Source organism: Magnolia sinica, chromosome 3, assembly GCF_029962835.1.
Source record: "Magnolia sinica isolate HGM2019 chromosome 3, MsV1, whole genome shotgun sequence".
Classification (NCBI taxonomy): domain Eukaryota; kingdom Viridiplantae; phylum Streptophyta; class Magnoliopsida; order Magnoliales; family Magnoliaceae; genus Magnolia; species Magnolia sinica.
In genome coordinates this window covers 97,051,320-97,069,027 of record NC_080575.1, presented here as the reverse complement: position 1 = coordinate 97,069,027, position 17,708 = coordinate 97,051,320, and the positions used below count along the sequence as shown (strand labels likewise).

General features: G+C 40.6%; 1 protein-coding gene across 4 annotated transcripts; it reads left to right on the top strand.

Moving 5' to 3' along the window:
* The first annotated feature begins 2,457 nt into the window (after nucleotides 1–2,457).
* LOC131240340 (CASP-like protein 5A2) lies at nucleotides 2,458–17,049 on the top strand. Of its 4 annotated transcripts, none has more exons than XM_058238483.1 (5): nucleotides 2,459–2,636; nucleotides 2,813–3,066; nucleotides 10,116–10,248; nucleotides 14,138–14,360; nucleotides 16,791–17,049. In XM_058238483.1, exons 2-4 carry the CDS (start codon nucleotides 2,855–2,857, stop codon nucleotides 14,327–14,329), a joined length of 537 nt encoding a protein of 178 aa, XP_058094466.1. In that variant the 5' UTR covers nucleotides 2,459–2,636; nucleotides 2,813–2,854; the 3' UTR covers nucleotides 14,330–14,360; nucleotides 16,791–17,049. The 4 variants fall into 4 exon arrangements, with proteins under 4 accessions (XP_058094467.1, XP_058094466.1, XP_058094468.1 ...); XM_058238485.1 differs by lacking the exon at nucleotides 16,791–17,049 and adding an exon at nucleotides 16,706–16,721; XM_058238484.1 differs by lacking the exon at nucleotides 16,791–17,049 and having other exon boundaries at nucleotides 2,458–2,650; nucleotides 14,138–14,503.
* Nucleotides 17,050–17,708: the final 659 nt, after the last annotated feature.

Genomic DNA, 17,708 nt, shown 5'->3' with positions numbered 1-17,708 from the left:
CCACCATTGAAACCTTCTTAAGGTCAACCATACTTGCCTTGCAACTTATTCTTAAGGTGACATAGTCCTGCATGAACGGGGAACACAAATATCAACTCATCAAAACTTTTTCAGCTCCTAAAAAGTTTTTCCCGGTAGGTGTCCATTCCCCTGCTATGTGGTCCACTTGAGCCTTGGATTTGTCTTCTTAAAAATGATATGTCTAAATGGATGGACAACATGGATAAAACAATACATCACGGTGGGCCCCACAGAGCCTCTGCCCGGATAGAGACAGTCTAGGCAAGGTAGAACACAATCCCATCATAGCTATAGTGCTCAGTTGGACCTTCTAATCATCGATCGGTGACCATGGACCAAAGTCATCATAAAAATCCTGTGTTATAGTGTAGAAACTGAAAATCACATGGACTGTATGGTCCAATGCATCCGTAAGTGGGGGTTCTCTTTTTATCGGAGCAGATTAGGTGAGACCCAACCTCACCCAAGACGGTGTGGCCGTTATCATGGGGCTCACCTTGATGTTGTATTTAATATCCACCCCTTCATGATCAAAAAAATGAACAATGTCCAATTATTAGGTGGACTATATTATAGGAAACAAAGGTGATTGTATGCTCTATTATTAAAAGCTTTTTAGGCTGTACCTTAATGTTTTTATATTGTTTATTTGCCATGTAATCTATTGATAATGTCACATAAGCCTAGATGAAGGGAAAAAGCAAATACCAGCTTGATCCAAAACTTCTATAACCCATTAATGGCCAATCACTACTGTTTCTTACCATATGGTCCACTTAATAATTGGATCTGATTCAATTTTTGGATAACTCACTAAAATATCTAGAAAAACGGATGGACAAGGTGGTTACAGAATACACACATCAAAGTGGGCCCCACAGTAAGGGCCACATCACCTTCGATGCCGATCTCACCTAATCCACTCCCCTCTTCCATAACCATCCCTTTTCCTAGGGATGGTAAGAATTTTCTCATAAGATCCATGAGTAATCTGGAAGTGGATAATGTACCGAGTAACTAAGTACTCAATACACGGCGTACTGAGTAAACTCATTCTGCCCTACTATGAATTTATGTTATCCACTCTGTCCATCGTTACTAGCTTATTTAACTGCATGAACTCCAAATTGAAGCATATCCAATCATCAAGTGGACCATGCCACAAGAAACAATGTGAATTGAATGCTTACCGTTGAAATATAATTAGGGACCATTTAAGTTTTGGATCAAAGTTAATATTTGTGTTTTTCTTTTATCATGTTTATCTGACCTTGGATAAATAGAAAAAATTAGCACAGTAGGTGCTTACTTTTTATGTTTTTTCTGAATGGCCGAAAACTTCGTTACATAAGTAGATTTTATAGGTACGGAATGAAGTTTTTAAACAAAAATACCTCTATTTTTTTAGATAAAAGTAACTAAAATAAGGGTATTTCTGTCTTTATTAGATTGTCTGTACCAATAGAGGTTTAGATTAGTAATGTCAGCTTTGATCCGATCGAAAAAATAAGGTGGATGGAAAGTTACATCTACAGTAAAAAATTACCCATATAAGTAGGTTGGCTGATAAATCAGCATAACTGTAGGCCCTACGAAGTTTCAATGGTGTAAGTTATTACCCTTTCGTGATGTGGTCCACTTGAACGTTGGGATATACTTCAATTTTGATAATATCCTAAAAGGAGCTTTCAAAATGGATGAACGGTGTGGATAAGACACATACATCCACGATGGGGCCCAAAGAGTTTACTCAGTAAGCGTTACTCAGTACTGAATCCACTTCCAAGTAATCCAGAATAGGTGGCAGAAATTGTTCCTTAAACCTATTTTCAGTAAATGATCTCGAACCTCCATTTTATAGTCTATTAATCGGATGCTTGGATTTTTACATGGTGGCCCATGAGAGGTATTGTTCACAGAATGGTGATGGATTAGATTGTGCAAGTGTCCCGATGCACACCTACCCGTGACCATCTCTCCCTTTTACAATATTTTCTCAATTTACATCGTTCTTTTGGAGAGTGATTTGATACTCCAGTTGCATGCTACGCTTGATACTCAGACACTCATAAAGTGTTACATGAAATACATTAGCTCAAACTAAACCGTCGAAAATTTGGAACCCACTGTCGTTCAGTTACCATCTATAAATCAAATTGGTTAAACAGTAATATTCTCTGATTTGTGGACACATGTTTGTTGAAACAGGACCGTTGGATAATTTTCACTTATTACCGTTACTTAAATGCCCACGAATCCGAGGGTCATATAATCAAATAATCTTAAAATTTCGTTTATGATATATACACGTATCTTAGACAGTTTCGCTTGAATCACTCTTATGGCACGTATGCATTTTGAAGCAATCTAAGTGCCTGCGTATCATTCATCACGCTGTGCCAGAGTATCAAAGTCTTTCTCCTTTTTTTACGTCATCTCCTCTACTGGCTTTGGTGGCCAGCCACTGCTTTTCTGTCATTCCATTCAACTGAATTGAAATCCATCTCAAATAAGGCCGAAATTTCACTGATTCACGTCTTATAATCGTCAATAGTTGACGTATTTCGATCTCGGAACGAGCGATCTCATGCATTTCCTCTCCGAAAATCAATGCGGTTCGAATTTCAAAGTCAAAGATCTCGCTTTTCTTTTCTAAATCCACCTAATTAGGGCTCCAATCACCTATTTTCGTGTCTTTTCTTTGAAAATCTGTGGGATTAGGGTTTTCAGAGACTGCTTGCTTTCTCCGGATTGAAGCTCTTGATTTGGATTTGTGATTGGTTACATGTAGGAATCGGTGAATCTGGGGGTATGATTTGCAGTCGCTGAAGCGATGAACGTGAGCCATCCATCAGTTCATCCAGTTGAAGCTCCTCCTCTCACCAACATCGGCGAGGATGCTCTTAGAGTGAGGATGAAGGACATCCAAGGCATGCCCGGAACCCACGGTGGCCTCGTGTTGCGGTTCTTCCAGTTTGCATTTGCGGCCGCAGCTCTCTGCGTCATGGCTTCCACAAACGATTTCACATCTGTCACCGCCTTCTGGTATCGAACAAAGTCATATGATGTTCTTTTCTTTTATAAGTTATTAGAATTTGATTTTCTTTCTATATGGGTGTAGGTATTGTTCTGAATTTGCTTTGGTTCCTTTTGTGCTATTCCGCACGCATTCTATGTTTAGGAACACACCACCCTACTGTCACTTCTGGTGTTGTAAGTTGATGGCATATGCACCCAGGTTCCATACTGATACTGGAGCATGTATCGGCGGCAGTCCAAACTGATCCTTGCACTGGTGATGCATACAAAAGTAGAATCGTATTGTTCTTCTCTAGATACTGAGATATATTATCTGATGCAGCATTTTCAGCTGATATTTTTAACCATTATCCACATACATCTTATGTTGTATCCTGATATTTTGGTTTTAGTGGTAAATGAGTTGCAGGTGTAAATCATTTACAGCCTTTCCTGTTTGGCTGTAAGATGTAAATGATTTACAGGTAAATGATTGCCTGTGTTTGGATAGGCTGTAAATTGTTTAAGTCCTGCAAATGAAATCACAACTTTTTGCCTGTAAATCAAATGGGGCTGAAAGCTTTAAATGATTTACAGGCATTTTTCAGCATCCAAACACAGATTGTAAACCATTTACCTGTAAATCATTTACAATTAGCCCCATTTACAAGCATCGAAATGATTAGAGATAAGTTTTTCTTTTTCTAAAAAGAAAAAGGAAAAAGGAAAAGTGAAGTTTGAGAAGACAGTGGAGTAAGTCCACTTGGTTCATGGTCATTTCAGGTGCAGAGAAGGTTAAATTTTTATTTTGAAGTTTATACTTGTCATCATCATTGCCGTTGTAATAACCTTGCCCTAGCTATTTTGGAAATATCTACAGTTTACTCTTATGCTGCAAATATCTACCCTTAGTGGAGTTTCTAAAAGTTTGTGAGAGGGATCTCTTTATGCTGCATTGGATAGAGCTTGTTGTATCCTATTGAGTATAGTTCGTGATTTTTGGAAATTCTATGTAGAGTGGAAATCTGAGAAATTGTGAACTATCTTTCTTGCGGTTGGGGCAAACATGCCCTTAATCTTTCTTAGTAGGAATGTGTTAAATCCAACACTGATTCCTGCAGTGTAACTTGACCCTTTGGCCTACAATACTGCCAAAATAGGTTTGTCACAAACATGTGGATTGGATAATTTTGTTGTGGATGGATCTCATTCCTCACAGGAATGCACTAACTTTCTGTTTTACATGACAAATGCAATACACATGTGGAGAGAGAGGAAGTCATTTACATGGCATGGGAAGAGGGGAGGAAAGCGTTTGTAAGAAGTAGGCTTCTTTGATGGAGAGCTTCTCTTATCACGAGCTTCACCCTATAAATTACCTAAACACCTTTATTTTGGTCTAAAGCCCTTTCCATTCCTTTAATAATGCACAGTTTTAGCAATTTGAAGAACTAATTGCGTGCAAATTTTTTTCCCTCCCGGATAGCTCTTTTTATATATTGTGTTGAACTGTTGATGCATTCAGATTATTAGATGGAGATTGAGATATTGGTGTAAATGTGTTATAGCTTCAGCATATCATGTTGTTCACTAACACCAATTTTGTCAACCAAATTTGTAAACTTTTTAAGATGTATATAGTGTTCCAAGTATCGGTATCGCTACAAGTTTTGTTGGTTGGGGAATATGGAAACAATATTGATATCATTGATAAACGAAAATGTGGGGAAAGTGGAAACATGGGGAAAACAATGGGATTTTCCAGTGAAGCTTCAAGATATGCTAAAATACACATATTTGCATATTTATGAATTAAAAATCACAAAAAGAATACATACATAATAACTTTCCGTTTAATGGGGGCCTAAAAGTATGTGTTGTTGTAAGAAATCAGTCCAACCATCACATCCTTCCCATCTATCCATCCAACCATCCCATTTGTCCATCCAACCATTCAACCTTTCATCCAAACTTCCGTTGATGTTTCATAATATTGACAACATGGTATTTTATCGAGAAATTGTCAACAATTTGAAAGGAAACGAAAAACTGTGGCCTCGATATCGCCCATGTTGCGGCAATGATAATATCATGATATGATTGATATTATCGTCGACAATTTGAATACTACATACTACCATGTGCCCATAAAAAAACTAGAATGGTAATTTTTTTAGTAAATAGATTTTTGGCGATATTGATACATTGGAGATATTATCGAAATATTGCCAATTGGTGATACAAGCAACTCTTGGAATTTACACAGTCGAAAATATTGGCGATATTGATACATTGGCAATACTTAGCAATACATCGCCAATGCTTGGAATTTCCTAGTGATGCAGGACAATTAACCACTTGCTCTAAAAGCTCGAACTGTTAGATTATGACGAATTAATTCCTTTATCTCATAGCTCAGGCCCTACATTGCATGTGTTAGGACCTCGGCCGAACCCTCCTCGTGGGCCCCAAATCACATGGGTACCGCGTCACACGGGCTGCCCACCTCGAGTGTCCCCGCATCCCACAGGCTACCCCACTTGAGCCCGGTGTGAAATGCGCATTAATCACCCCCCGGTGAGGAGTCTTGAACACGAGATCTCCCCCGTGGGCCCCAAATCACATGGGTCACCCACCTCGAGTGTGTCCTCGCATCCCACGGGCTACCTCGCTCGAGCCCGGTGTGAAAATGCCCTTGCATTAATCACCCCCGGTGAGGAGTCTCAAACACGAGACCTCCCGCTCTGATACCAATTTGATGCAAGACAATTAACCACTTGCTCTAAAAGCTCGAACTGTTAGAGTATGGCGAATTAATCCCTTTATCTCATAGCCCAGGCCCCACATCGTATGAGTTAGGACCTTGACCGAACCCCCCTTGTGGGCCCCAAATCACATGAGTACCGCCTCACATGGGCCACCCGCCCCGAGTGTGTCCCCGCATCCCACAGGCTACCTCACTCAAGCCCGGTGTGAAATGCGCATTAATCACCCCCGATGAGTAGTCTCGAATACGAGACCTCCCCCGTGGGCCCTAAATCACATGGGTCACCCACCTCGAGTGTGTCCCCGCATCCCACGGGCTACCCCACTCGAGCCCGGTGTGAAAATGCCCCTGCATTACCTAGGCTACTAGTGTTATTGGTATTGCCGAGCTGGAGGTATGTATAATATCAAGGATATTTCGATAATACTGGAGATACTCCGAACAATGGATGTATTATGTTATTTTGTAGGGGACATTGCTTTTAAAAACTAAAAAGTTTATTTAGTGTATGTTTTAGAGTTATAAGAGTCATGTACACATATATACATATCTATAGTGTAATCATCTTACCGTGCAAGTGTCCTCTGGAGTCTGGACTTGCTTTATGACTCCGGTGAACGTGGTACTTGACGAGTCGACACTCCTATTGAGCGGAATCACCGGCTTCAGTTGGACAGTGAGAACTTGCTACGTGATGTTGGGATGTATCAGCGATTGGTTGGGAAGCTCATATACTTGACCATCACAAGGCTAGACATCACTTATGCGGTTAGAGTTGTCAGTCATTTTGTGCATGGTCCACGTTTTGGTCACCTAGAGGCTGCCTATCGTATTTGGAAAAAATCCCATGTTAGAGGTATGTTGTATATGAAGCATGGCCATTTAAATGTTGAGTCATACAATAGATAGGGTCTCACACCAATCAGTGCTCTACCATTGGCCACTGTACGCTTGTGGATGGTAATGTGGCAACATGGAAGAGTAAGAAGCACCCAGTTCTGGTTTGTTCTAGTGCTGAGGTGAAGTGTCGTGCTATGGCTCTTTGGTTTTGTGAACTCCTCTAATTGAAGAGATTTTTAATAGAGTTGGGGATTCCTATTGCTCTTCTATGAAACTTCATTATGAGAACTTGGTTGCAATTCATCTCTCTTACAAACTGGTTTATCATGGACGTATCAAGCACGTTCAAGTTGATTGTTATTTTTTTAGTAACTTAAAAGGAAGTGATGTCATATCAGAAGTCTCAAGATCAACTTGCCGATTTTCTAACTAAAGGAGTTGGTCATCATCATCTTGATTGGGTTTACCACAAGCTGGGCATGATTGATATTCGTGTTCCATCTTGACGGGGGTTAGAGATATGTAAGTCATATTCATATTGATAGTGTAGCCATACAGAGTACCATACTCTTCCCCCTCTCTTGTACTAACAAAATAGTGCTAGTCTCTTGACACTAACAATAGATTATGCTCCTCTCTCTCTTCCTGTTTTTCTTTCTTGCCTTTTGCCTTTCCTTCTCTTTCTCCCCCTTCACATTTTTCATGTTAGGATACTGATCAAGCGAAAAGGAGGAACACCAAAGCCAAAATAGTAAATGGATTAAACTTTGAAGCTTATGTGGCATATCATCTTAGGCCTTCTTGGATACAACTTTAGTCTATCTTTTTTTTTTTTGAAGACACAGGGTGTCCCCACCTCTTTTTTGAAGTGAGACTAATCCCTGTGGATACATGCAATCACCCACAACCACGTGTATCAGGTAAAGCCAAGGAGGGGAATCGAACCCTTACCTATAGGGAGCAAACCTACGCTGAAGACCATTCGCCCAAACTTCGTTGGGTAGTCTATCAAAGGATTCTATTTGTTCATTTGCCTCTATGGGAATTTATGGTGGGACTACTGATACATTTAACATTTCGATGGGAGCAGACTACTTGCATTTGAAGAGCCTTTAGATCCACTTCATCAAAATACTACTACTTGCAACGGTCACCATTTACAAAATCAGACGGATATTGTCATAAGCTACCTTTTGGGGTGCGGAAGCTGTAGTAGAGTATAGCTCATTGAAGGGGAACAAAGTTTGCAGGCACAGTGCTTGGGCACTCAATACATATCAGTCTCATTATGTTCAGGAAAATGCTCCTCTGGGAATTTGGAATGTGTTAGCATATTATGGAAAACATGCGATAGTTTTGAAGTCCATGTATCGCATTGCTAGAGTTCTCCGTCAATTTGGTCCAACGTCTTTTATTTTTATGAATATGATCACAATGGTGTTGTCATGTGCTTAGAGAACAGGAGCGAACTCCGAGGAGGAAAGGAACTTTGATTAGAGTTGACGGGCTGAAAAGAAGACAAGGGGAAACCTAAAAGGACTTGGGTTGAGGTGGTGGGTAGGGCTGTGATGGCTTGTTCACTTACCAAGGATAAGGCTGTAGATAGGAATGAATTTGAAGCCCTCCACTTTGACTTCTACTAAGTACTGCCCCATTCATCACCATGGTGAAAGTTTATGCTTGCATGAAATACATGGGATTGTTGGATTTCCTGCAAGAAATTCCTGCAAAAAACACCCGAACTGGCCTTAGACAGTTATACACATGCCTCTCCCAGATGAATGGTGCCTGTGCTCAAATTGAGCAGCTTTCTTCTTTCTGATCACCATCACCTGGGATAATTCACACAGTGAGCCAGGTTTCTCCTGTTTTCTGTAGATGGTAAACTTTATTTGATCATAACTGCATATGCTATTAGCCAGCCATATATGGTGTATGACTTCGTTAGTGTGATTTGATGGACAATGAGAAAGTGCAATCATGGAAGCTTGCTTGGAAGAATGGTGGATCTCTGATGACATTTGGTCCTTTTCCTAGGTCAGATTCTACATGTCATTGTGGCTATAGGGAGGCTGATGATATGGGTGATACGGTGCCAATCTTTGTGCTGTATTTTTACTAATCTTATTTAGAATCGACTTTCCTTATATAGGCTTCTTTGTCTTGAATTGTTAAAATGATCCTGCTTTGCACATGCTTTGCATGCACTAATTCATGCTTATTGTAAATCATTGAAAATTATGGCGTGACTGTGTGATTGAGAGGGGGCAGATGACTTTGTTAAGAGGCTGAGCCTCATATGGTGGAAATTAACAGCTGAAATTGAAGCCAGGCACAAAGGTATTTTAAGAAGCGATGCTAATTTACCCCTACCTTTCCTGAATCCGCAAGGTCAATAGAGTATTAATCATATTGTACCATTACCATAATCCACCAATGGGATTGAATAGTGACAAGCTGTCAAGTGATTGTTTTTTAACTTAAAAGCTGAAGACAAGCTGACGACTTTTAGTTGAAAAGCTATCACGGTGAAAGGCTTAAATCTTACACCTGAACATTTCTTCCCTTTTGCTGAGTTTGTCTTATGCCTATAAAAACCAAAGGTGCCACCATGCACTTCAAGCCATTCAAGTTGATTTGGCTCCTATGAAAGTACAAAACGATGACATTTTAGAAGTTTAACCTTTTGGGACATTCCTTCACTCGCTTCAACTTCCAATGGGTTATACAATTGGCCTCAATGTTCAAGGTTTTTGCAGAATTTGAGTTGAAATGAAGAGTTTGGTGGTGAAAGACTCAGGTCTTGTATCTAACAATACTTCTGGTTCTGCCAAACCCAGAGGCATATCCCTCTTGAACTGATGACTACACATAAAACTGCTTGAATATGTATGGTTGAAGGTTGAAACTTAGTAATGATTCATAATATTCATTGCCTCTAATGGTTCTCTTTGCAGCCTATGATACTCAGATATGCCAAGAATACACCACAGATGTAGAGATATTGCAGGAGTACATATTTTACACAAAATTGAAGTATTGAACACAATACAATATGAGCATGTCATGCATTTTGAAGCATCTGGGTATCATAGTCTGCAACTTGTCTGTTGGATCCCTCTCTCCACTTATGACTGACGTGCCTGCTTCTCAATCCTATCAACTGTTGGGAATGGTCAAAACACTACCAATGCTATTGGTAAAAATTTCACCATCGGTCCATGTATTCCGCTTATAACCCATATACCATATAGATCTTCCTCATGACGCTGGACAAATTCATGTACTTTCTTGAGAGGTACAAAATCATGCATTCAGGAAGAAAAAAAAGACTTACAAAATCATGTATTTATGTAATTCTATTCTACATAAATCTGGGAGCAATCAAAGCTCTCACAGAAGAAAGTTGAATCATAGAATTGCATTTTTGAATTGTCTCAAGAACAAGTTTTTATATTTGGTGTGTCAGCTACCTTGTCGCGGCTGTCATCTTACAAAGCTTGTGGAGCCTATCGTTAGCCTTGGTGGATATCTATGCCCTTCTAGTGAAGCGCTGCTTGCGGAATTCTCGGGTTGTGAGCTTGTTTGCCATTGGTGATGGGGTAAGTAAACTGATTTTGTTAGTATGTAGTAAAGGAAAAGAAGAGCACATATGCAACTATGTAGTTGACTACTGTTCATGTTAGAAGTGAGGTTACTAGTCACTGTCAGGTTGTTTTGAAGAATTAGCCATAATTGAAGACTGGCTGGACAATGGCTAGGACTGATAAAGCAACCAAAATGGGATTGAGTCTACTAGGATAGATTGAATAGATACCAGTTTTGAAGATCAAATGCCACTCAAGATGCTTCAGTCTAGCACTTCTTCAATTTTGCATAAATGAATAGGAAAATACAGAATAAAAATCGGATAGATATGTGGAGCTCACAAAAGGGTTCCTAGAAGATTCATACTCCTAGGGCTAGAATTCCACCTCAAGAAACTAAACAAAAAGGAAATTTCATTCATTTGAATTGTTTAGTAGCCCTCTGTAGAATTCACAAGGATGGCTTTATGTAGCCATGTCACAAGATTCCAGTTAAGAATAAACTACTACTTCAAACCAAAACAAGCCAAGCCCAATGCTAAAGTTCGAATAAAAATCAGAAGGATATGTGGGGCTCACCAAAGGGGTTCCCAGAAGAGTCACACTCGTAGGAATGGAATTCCACCTCAAGAAACTAAACCAAAAGGGAAGTTTCATTCATTCTAATTGTTTAGTAGCCTCCCTTAAAATTCACAAGCATGGCTTTATATAGTTATGTCACAAGATTCTGGTTAAGAATATACTACTACTTCAAACCAAAAGAAGCCAATCCCAATACTGAAGTCCAAATAAAAATCAGATGGATATGTGGGGCTCACCAAAGAGGTTCCCAGAAGAGTCACACTAACAATAGAATTCCACCTTGAGAAACTAAAACAAAAAGGAAGTTTCATTCATTAGAATTGTTTAGTAGCCTCCCTTAAAATTCACAAGCATGGCTTTATATAGCCATGTCACAAGATTCCAGTTAAGAATAAACTACTACATTAAACCAAAAGAAGCCAATACTTAAATCTTATTGCCCCACAGATAAACATATCCTAAGTTGTCTCAAACATGTACTTGAAAAAGCAAGATCTACGAAATCGGAACCAAACAAAGGGTTCTAATATCCACAGTTCTCTATTTACCAACCCATGGTGTTTATAGTCCATGTGATTGTACAAAACCTTGCAAAACTCCTCAGGGGTTTTGTGTAAAGTCTGGTATCTAGTTGGACCTGTGGATCCCACATTCCAGTTGGTGGGTTCTTTTAAGCCATCGAGTTGACTCTATAAGCATCACAGGTTGATCAGACCATTGATCTTATGCTGATTATTCATTAGGACTGGTGATAGGGTCCTGGTCTTTCATCTGATCAATCTGAACCTTGTGTTGTGCAAATATCTGGATGATTTTGATGGTCCAGAACTTCAATATGGATGGTTGGCTAGGCTAAATCTTTAATCAGGACCCTTGGATGGCTCTGATCTTCTACTAGACGGGCCTGGTCTTCCATCAATTAGCAATACGACCACTCATGCTCTCCCTCCGGGTGATTGAATGGTCCCGTGTCAAGGACAAGCTTCAGTAGAAAAACACAGTCATGTAGCATACGTACGCCCGTTCAGGGCTGGCGACCTTAGGCTTGGTTTGAGTTTATCGGGGTTTGGTTCACAGTCGGTCTTAAAAAGTGGCCCATTTAAGTGAATGGGTTGGGCTCAAGTTGTACGTGGCCTAAAACAAACCTGCCTATTCTCAGTATTTGTATATGGTTCAAGCTCTTCCAATCTAAGGGACCATTTGGTATCTCTATTAATAAGAGCTTATTTGTTTATTTCTAAAAACGACATGTCTTTTTCGAAAATAGATTGTTTAGTGTCTAATTTTATTTCTACAAAATTCAGAAACAAGAGATTTACCTCTTGGTTCTTTGGGAAAGGATAGTTTACATTTTTTTTGCTAAAGTGGGTAGGCATTTTTGGTCTAATTTTGGGACAAGTTTGTCCCTAAACCTTTTTGGTAATTCTGATCTTGCCCTCCTCTTTACAATCTCTCATGTGGGCCCACATGATGAACGACCCATGTTGAAGGTGGGTCCACGTGATGAATGGCTCACATCAAGGCGAGCCCACATAATGTGCAGTTCACATCAAAGTGGGCCCCGCATGATGGCTAACCCACATCAAAGTGTGGCCCCACATGATGGATGGTCCACATCAGAGGTGGGACCCACATGATTGGATGGTGGGCATTGAAGGTGGGCCCACATGATGGAAGGTTGACATCAAAGGTGGGTCCACGTGATGAATAGCTCATATTGAAGGTGGGGCCCACATGATGTATGGTTCACATCAAGGTGGGCTCACATAATGGATGAAGTGGGTCTCACATGATGCATGGTGAACATCAAAGTGTGGCCTCGCGTGGTAGTGGTTCACATCCAAGGTCTCGCATGATGGACGGTCCATATCCAAAGTTGCCCAACATGATGGATGATCCACATAGAAGGTGCGCCCCACACGATGGGCAATGGACATCAACAATGGGCCCCACATGGTGGATGGTCCACATCAATGGTGGGCATCACATGATGGATGGCCCACATCAAAGTATGGCCTTGCATGATGGACAAACCACATCAAGTGGGCCGCACCTGATAGATGGCTTGCATCAAGGTGGACCCCACATAATGGAGGCCCACATCAAAGGTCTATCCCTAATGATGAATTGCCTACATCCAAGGCAGACCCCGCGTGATGAACAACCCACTTCAAAGGTGGGCCCCACACGATGTGCACATCAACTGTCGTTATGGGCAATGGACATTGAAGGGCCCTACATGAAGGACAATCAACATTGATAGTGGGCCCCACATAATGGACAATCCACATTGCAGGTTGGCCCCACATAATGGACGGTAAACATCAAAGGTTGGCCCCACATAATGGATAGTGCACATCAAAGGTTGGCCCCTAATGATGAATGGTCCACATTCAAGGTGGGCCCCACATGATGGATGACCCACTTAGAAGGTTAGGCCCACACTATGGACGGTCCACATCATAGGTGGGCTCCACATGATGGACAATCTGCATCCAATGTCTGAGCCTACATCCAAGGTGAGAGGTGGAAAGGGGCATGCTTGTTTGAGATGGAGTTCTTGCAATTTTTTAAAATGACAACTACCCTAAGAAAAACTCTTATTTGAATGTTTTACCAAACATGCTTATTTCGAATAAGAGCTTTTTTCGGTTAAGAAAAAGTGATTTTCGCAAACGAGCTTATTGGTAAAACAAGTTCTAGAACAAAAAGTGTTAATTCTCTAGCTTTTATTAGAGTAGCTCTTATTGGATTAAATAAGAGATGCCAAACAGGCCCTAATTTTTTACAAGTGGGTTGGATTGGGCCAGACCAGGCCTTGGCATGGGAATATGCTCATGGATTGGACCTAGTCATCTTGAGTATTGGATAAGGCTTGGGATCCTTTTACTATATGGTTTGGGCTGACCCTGACCTGATATGAACTTGACCCACTGCCACCTGTACCCACATTTACATGCTTGTGCACACACCCCTATCCATACAGACAATGAATGTATGTGAGCATGTATGCATCTGTTCAAAATCGAAGTCCCATTGATGATGTCTAGGATGGTGTCTTTCGTGAAGAGTCATGGTTCCCCAACCACCCGTTACCTATACTACACACATGCACACACACATGCAAATGATGAATGTACATGAACAGGTATGCACCTATTCCTGCAGGTAAATATAACAACCATGGTTAATGATAGACTGTCCTATACAGGAATGCATTTACATCCATATGCATGCATGCTGAAATTTATACTTTACCATGTTCATTAATTCCATAAAATGATCTTTTCTCACCTTAGCATCGTCTTGTTTTCCCATGCAGATCACTTCCACCCTCACATTTGCAGCTGCTTGTGCATCTGCGGGCATCACAGTCCTCATTGGCAATGACCTCGGCCAATGTGCAAAGAACCACTGTGCAAGGTTTGAGACTGCAACGGCGATGGCCTTCCTCAGCTGGTTCACCGTTTCCCCTTCTTTTCTCTTGAACTTCTGGTCCTTGGCATCTCGTTGAGAAAGCAAATAAAAGCCATTCTCCCAAATTGGTCAGTACTGTTGCTGTGATTTGTTTGTTCCTTTTACCGTTTGTTATCTAGAGTTTAGCCTCAATGGTTTCCGCCTGTATATTGCATGACTATGGTTGAGTAAATAGAAAGCATCTGTGTATGATATGGAGTTACATAGCTTACATGTTGGTTTTTTAGTTTTACTGTTGCATTTCTGTGCACAAATCCATGGATTGACTGTTTAAAGGATAACCTGACAACCATCACAAGATGAGTATCACAGGCTCACGTGGGATCTCCCTCAGGTTGCCGTTAATGTAACTGTCTTTAAAAAGGTAAAAGAAAACAGCTCGGCCATGCTCCTTAGGCTTTTGTTTCCTCTATGCCAAATGTGCCAATGTGCAAAGTCTTGAAAACTGGGAGGTGGTGGCAATGGGCTGGGTTGGGCGAGGCCTGGGCTGCCCAGCCACTTAAGACCCTAGTCCTGAACCCGACCCAAGCCTGACATGGACCTAGCATAGGCTGCATAGCAGATCCAAGCCCGAGCCAAATTTTTTGGTTGGGTCCAGGCCTGAACCGACTGGTCCTGAAAATTGATAAAATCCCTATTTCCCCCTTCAATTTTCCTAATATATCCATTTGGCAAGTGGGCGACTCATGCACAAAGAAATAACCATATTAGAGGAATGGAACCAATGGTCTGCATTCAATATAAATAGGTGACTACGGATTAGAATGACATATTTGTAGGATATGATACGTGTGTATGAAGAAGGGTTGGGTCGGGTCAGGCAAAAATGACTTGAGCTTAAGCTCGATTAGAAAATTGATTGGGCAATGCAAGCAAGGCCCAAGCCTGCCCACAGGCCAAGCTAGCAGGTGCCCATCCCAAAGCCAGGGGCTTGTTGGGTCGGGTGGGCTTGCTCTTGGCATTTCTGGCACAGCTCAGAAAACCATTACCACGTTAGTCCAGTCTCACTGTCTACCCACTTTCTCTGCCCCACAAATCTTTAGTCAGATGAGAACAGGTGGGATCTGTGTCTCTTATTCATTGATTTGGGAAGAACTCACCAAGGTACCCTAACATCCTGTTTGACACCTTGGGTTTGGTGGTAAATGGGTGTATTTCAAATCCAAATAGCTGTTTTTACAATCTGGCAGCCTAGGATTCGGAGGTAAATGGAATTGGAGGTATTTTAAATCTACCTTTTTGACATGTTTTAAAATCTCCTCAACATGTGGAGATTCTGTTGTAATCTAAAGGAAATGCATTTTTTTGCCTGCTTTTGCAGGGCAGGAGAGTCGGACATGTAACAAAGGTGTTTCTATGATACTAATCCATTCGACATATGGCACGCTGATAATACCCCAAAACAATCCAATTATCGGCTGCAATACTAAAATCACAGCAATAGAAAGATTGAACCATCCAAATGTTGGACATCTAAAGGACGGTTAGAAAATGTCGTTGAGTCTCTTGTTTGTGATCTTTGCATTTGTGGCCCACACAGGGCTTAGAATTTCCTCTTTTTTGGCGTAAGTATATATTTTAATGGGCTTATTACAATCATTCTATCAAATATCACTCACGCACATTACACACACACACACACACACACACACAAATTTGGTATATGAAAGCTGGTTTAGTTAATCAAATCTAAGTCCAGTGAATATATCTAAGAATTCCAATGCCCTCCAAATACAAGCTGCCAAATGAGAGACTTGGATTCCAGTGTATTTCAATTAAATACAAATGAGGATTCGGAATCATTAATTCCAATGGAATGGCAATTTGGATTCCAATGCATTCCAAATCCAAGCTCCCGAATGGGAAACTTCATCTGGCGCTTTTGTTTCCTTGTAAAATCAAAGTGCTGATTTGCTTTTAAGGAGATTCAAGTCTCTCTAAAATATAATTTGTCATTTTAAAAGCTAGAGATTTCTTAGTTATTTTTCAAAAGAATTCACTGCCACGGTATGCTGAGTCTGCTGCATCAGAAGGGATCATCAGACCTTTATACACACAAACTACTTCATGTACTGCCCTAGAGGTTCTTCTGTCTCTCCTTTTAGGCTCTCTTCAATCTACAGAAGTTTTGTTTTTTTCTCACACACGCACTTAACACGAAGATGCAGCATGTAGTGGTTTAAGGTAGCATAAGCAAGCCACATCAGGTAGTTATGTTTGGACATGGCGGGCCTCACATCGCTACAGTGTTGCTGTCTAATTCCAAATGTGAGTCTTTTGCATTACAATAGGAAGTGCTAGCTACAATTGACAGTATCTTGGAGGGAGTAATACCCAAATAAAGACCAATCATAGAAATCCCCATCCATCAGTTCATCTAACGAATCAAGTAAATGATGCTTGATTTCTGCAGTTGATCTTCATTAAGAACAGGTTACATATTAAAACAAGGAAGAATATTCAAACATGACCCACCAACCATGCAACTCTCTGAATAGATGGCAGGATCCTTACGGAGGATGGATGCTGCAGATCAATCCGTCGGTGGGCAGAATACTACCAGGAAATGGAGAAAAGCTAGCAAGATGTTGAGAAGACCATTGTAGGTATCCTCGAGGGCTGTTTGGATTGGGGGCATTTGAGTGGCCTGGACAATCCAATTACCAGTTATTATAATACCTGTAATTGCTGGGAATTATAATCCCTGTGTTTGGGTAACGTTTTGGAGCAAGTGATTGTGATTTCAGAACTTTTTGAGTACCTAAGTTTGCTTACAGGTCCTAAATATAGGTGGCGTTGATCATTCTACAAAATGATCTGATCATTGATGCAGAACATCCATCATGTACTGGTTGCCCATCCCTCTTAAAAGATAACCTTTGTCAGATGATTCTCATTGGCTAGGGAAATGGACGGTCAACATTGATCGTACAAACAATCTGAACTATTCATTATACATGTCCACCCTTGATAGAATGATAGCCAATCACTATAATATCACTTTTGTCGGATTACTTTAACCAACCATCTCTTCGAAATGGATAGCTCATATCGATCGTACGACTAATGGTCACGTCATTGATCTAGACCATCCAACATGTGGGTGTTGCCCTGGATTGCTCGTCCCTCCTTTTTTTTAAAAAAAAAATAAAAAAAATAATTAAAAAATAAAAAAAACCTTTGCCAGATGATCCTAATCGTCCGTTCAATGTCTAGGGAAATGGATGGTACATAAAAATAAACTTTGTTGGATGATCTTCATCTTACAATCATGCCTAAGTTCATATTAATCATACTACAAATGTTCCAATCATAGATCTGGACCATCCATTACACAGGCCCCCACCTTTGACTCCCCATCCATCTCAAAAACTCAACTTTGGTTGGACGGTGCTAATCCTCCAATCAACGCCCAA

What these genes read in the sequence shown, in the direction of transcription:
- LOC131240340 (XM_058238483.1), top strand. Translation starts at nt 2,855, where the DNA reads ATGAACGTGAGCCATCCATCAGTTCATCCAGTTGAAGCTCCTCCTCTC. An exon ending in ACATCTGTCACCGCCTTCTG is followed by an intron (nt 3,067 to 10,115) that starts GTATCGAACAAA and finishes TTGGTGTGTCAG; the next exon opens with CTACCTTGTCGCGGCTGTCA. An exon ending in TGTTTGCCATTGGTGATGGG is followed by an intron (nt 10,249 to 14,137) that starts GTAAGTAAACTG and finishes TTTCCCATGCAG; the next exon opens with ATCACTTCCACCCTCACATT.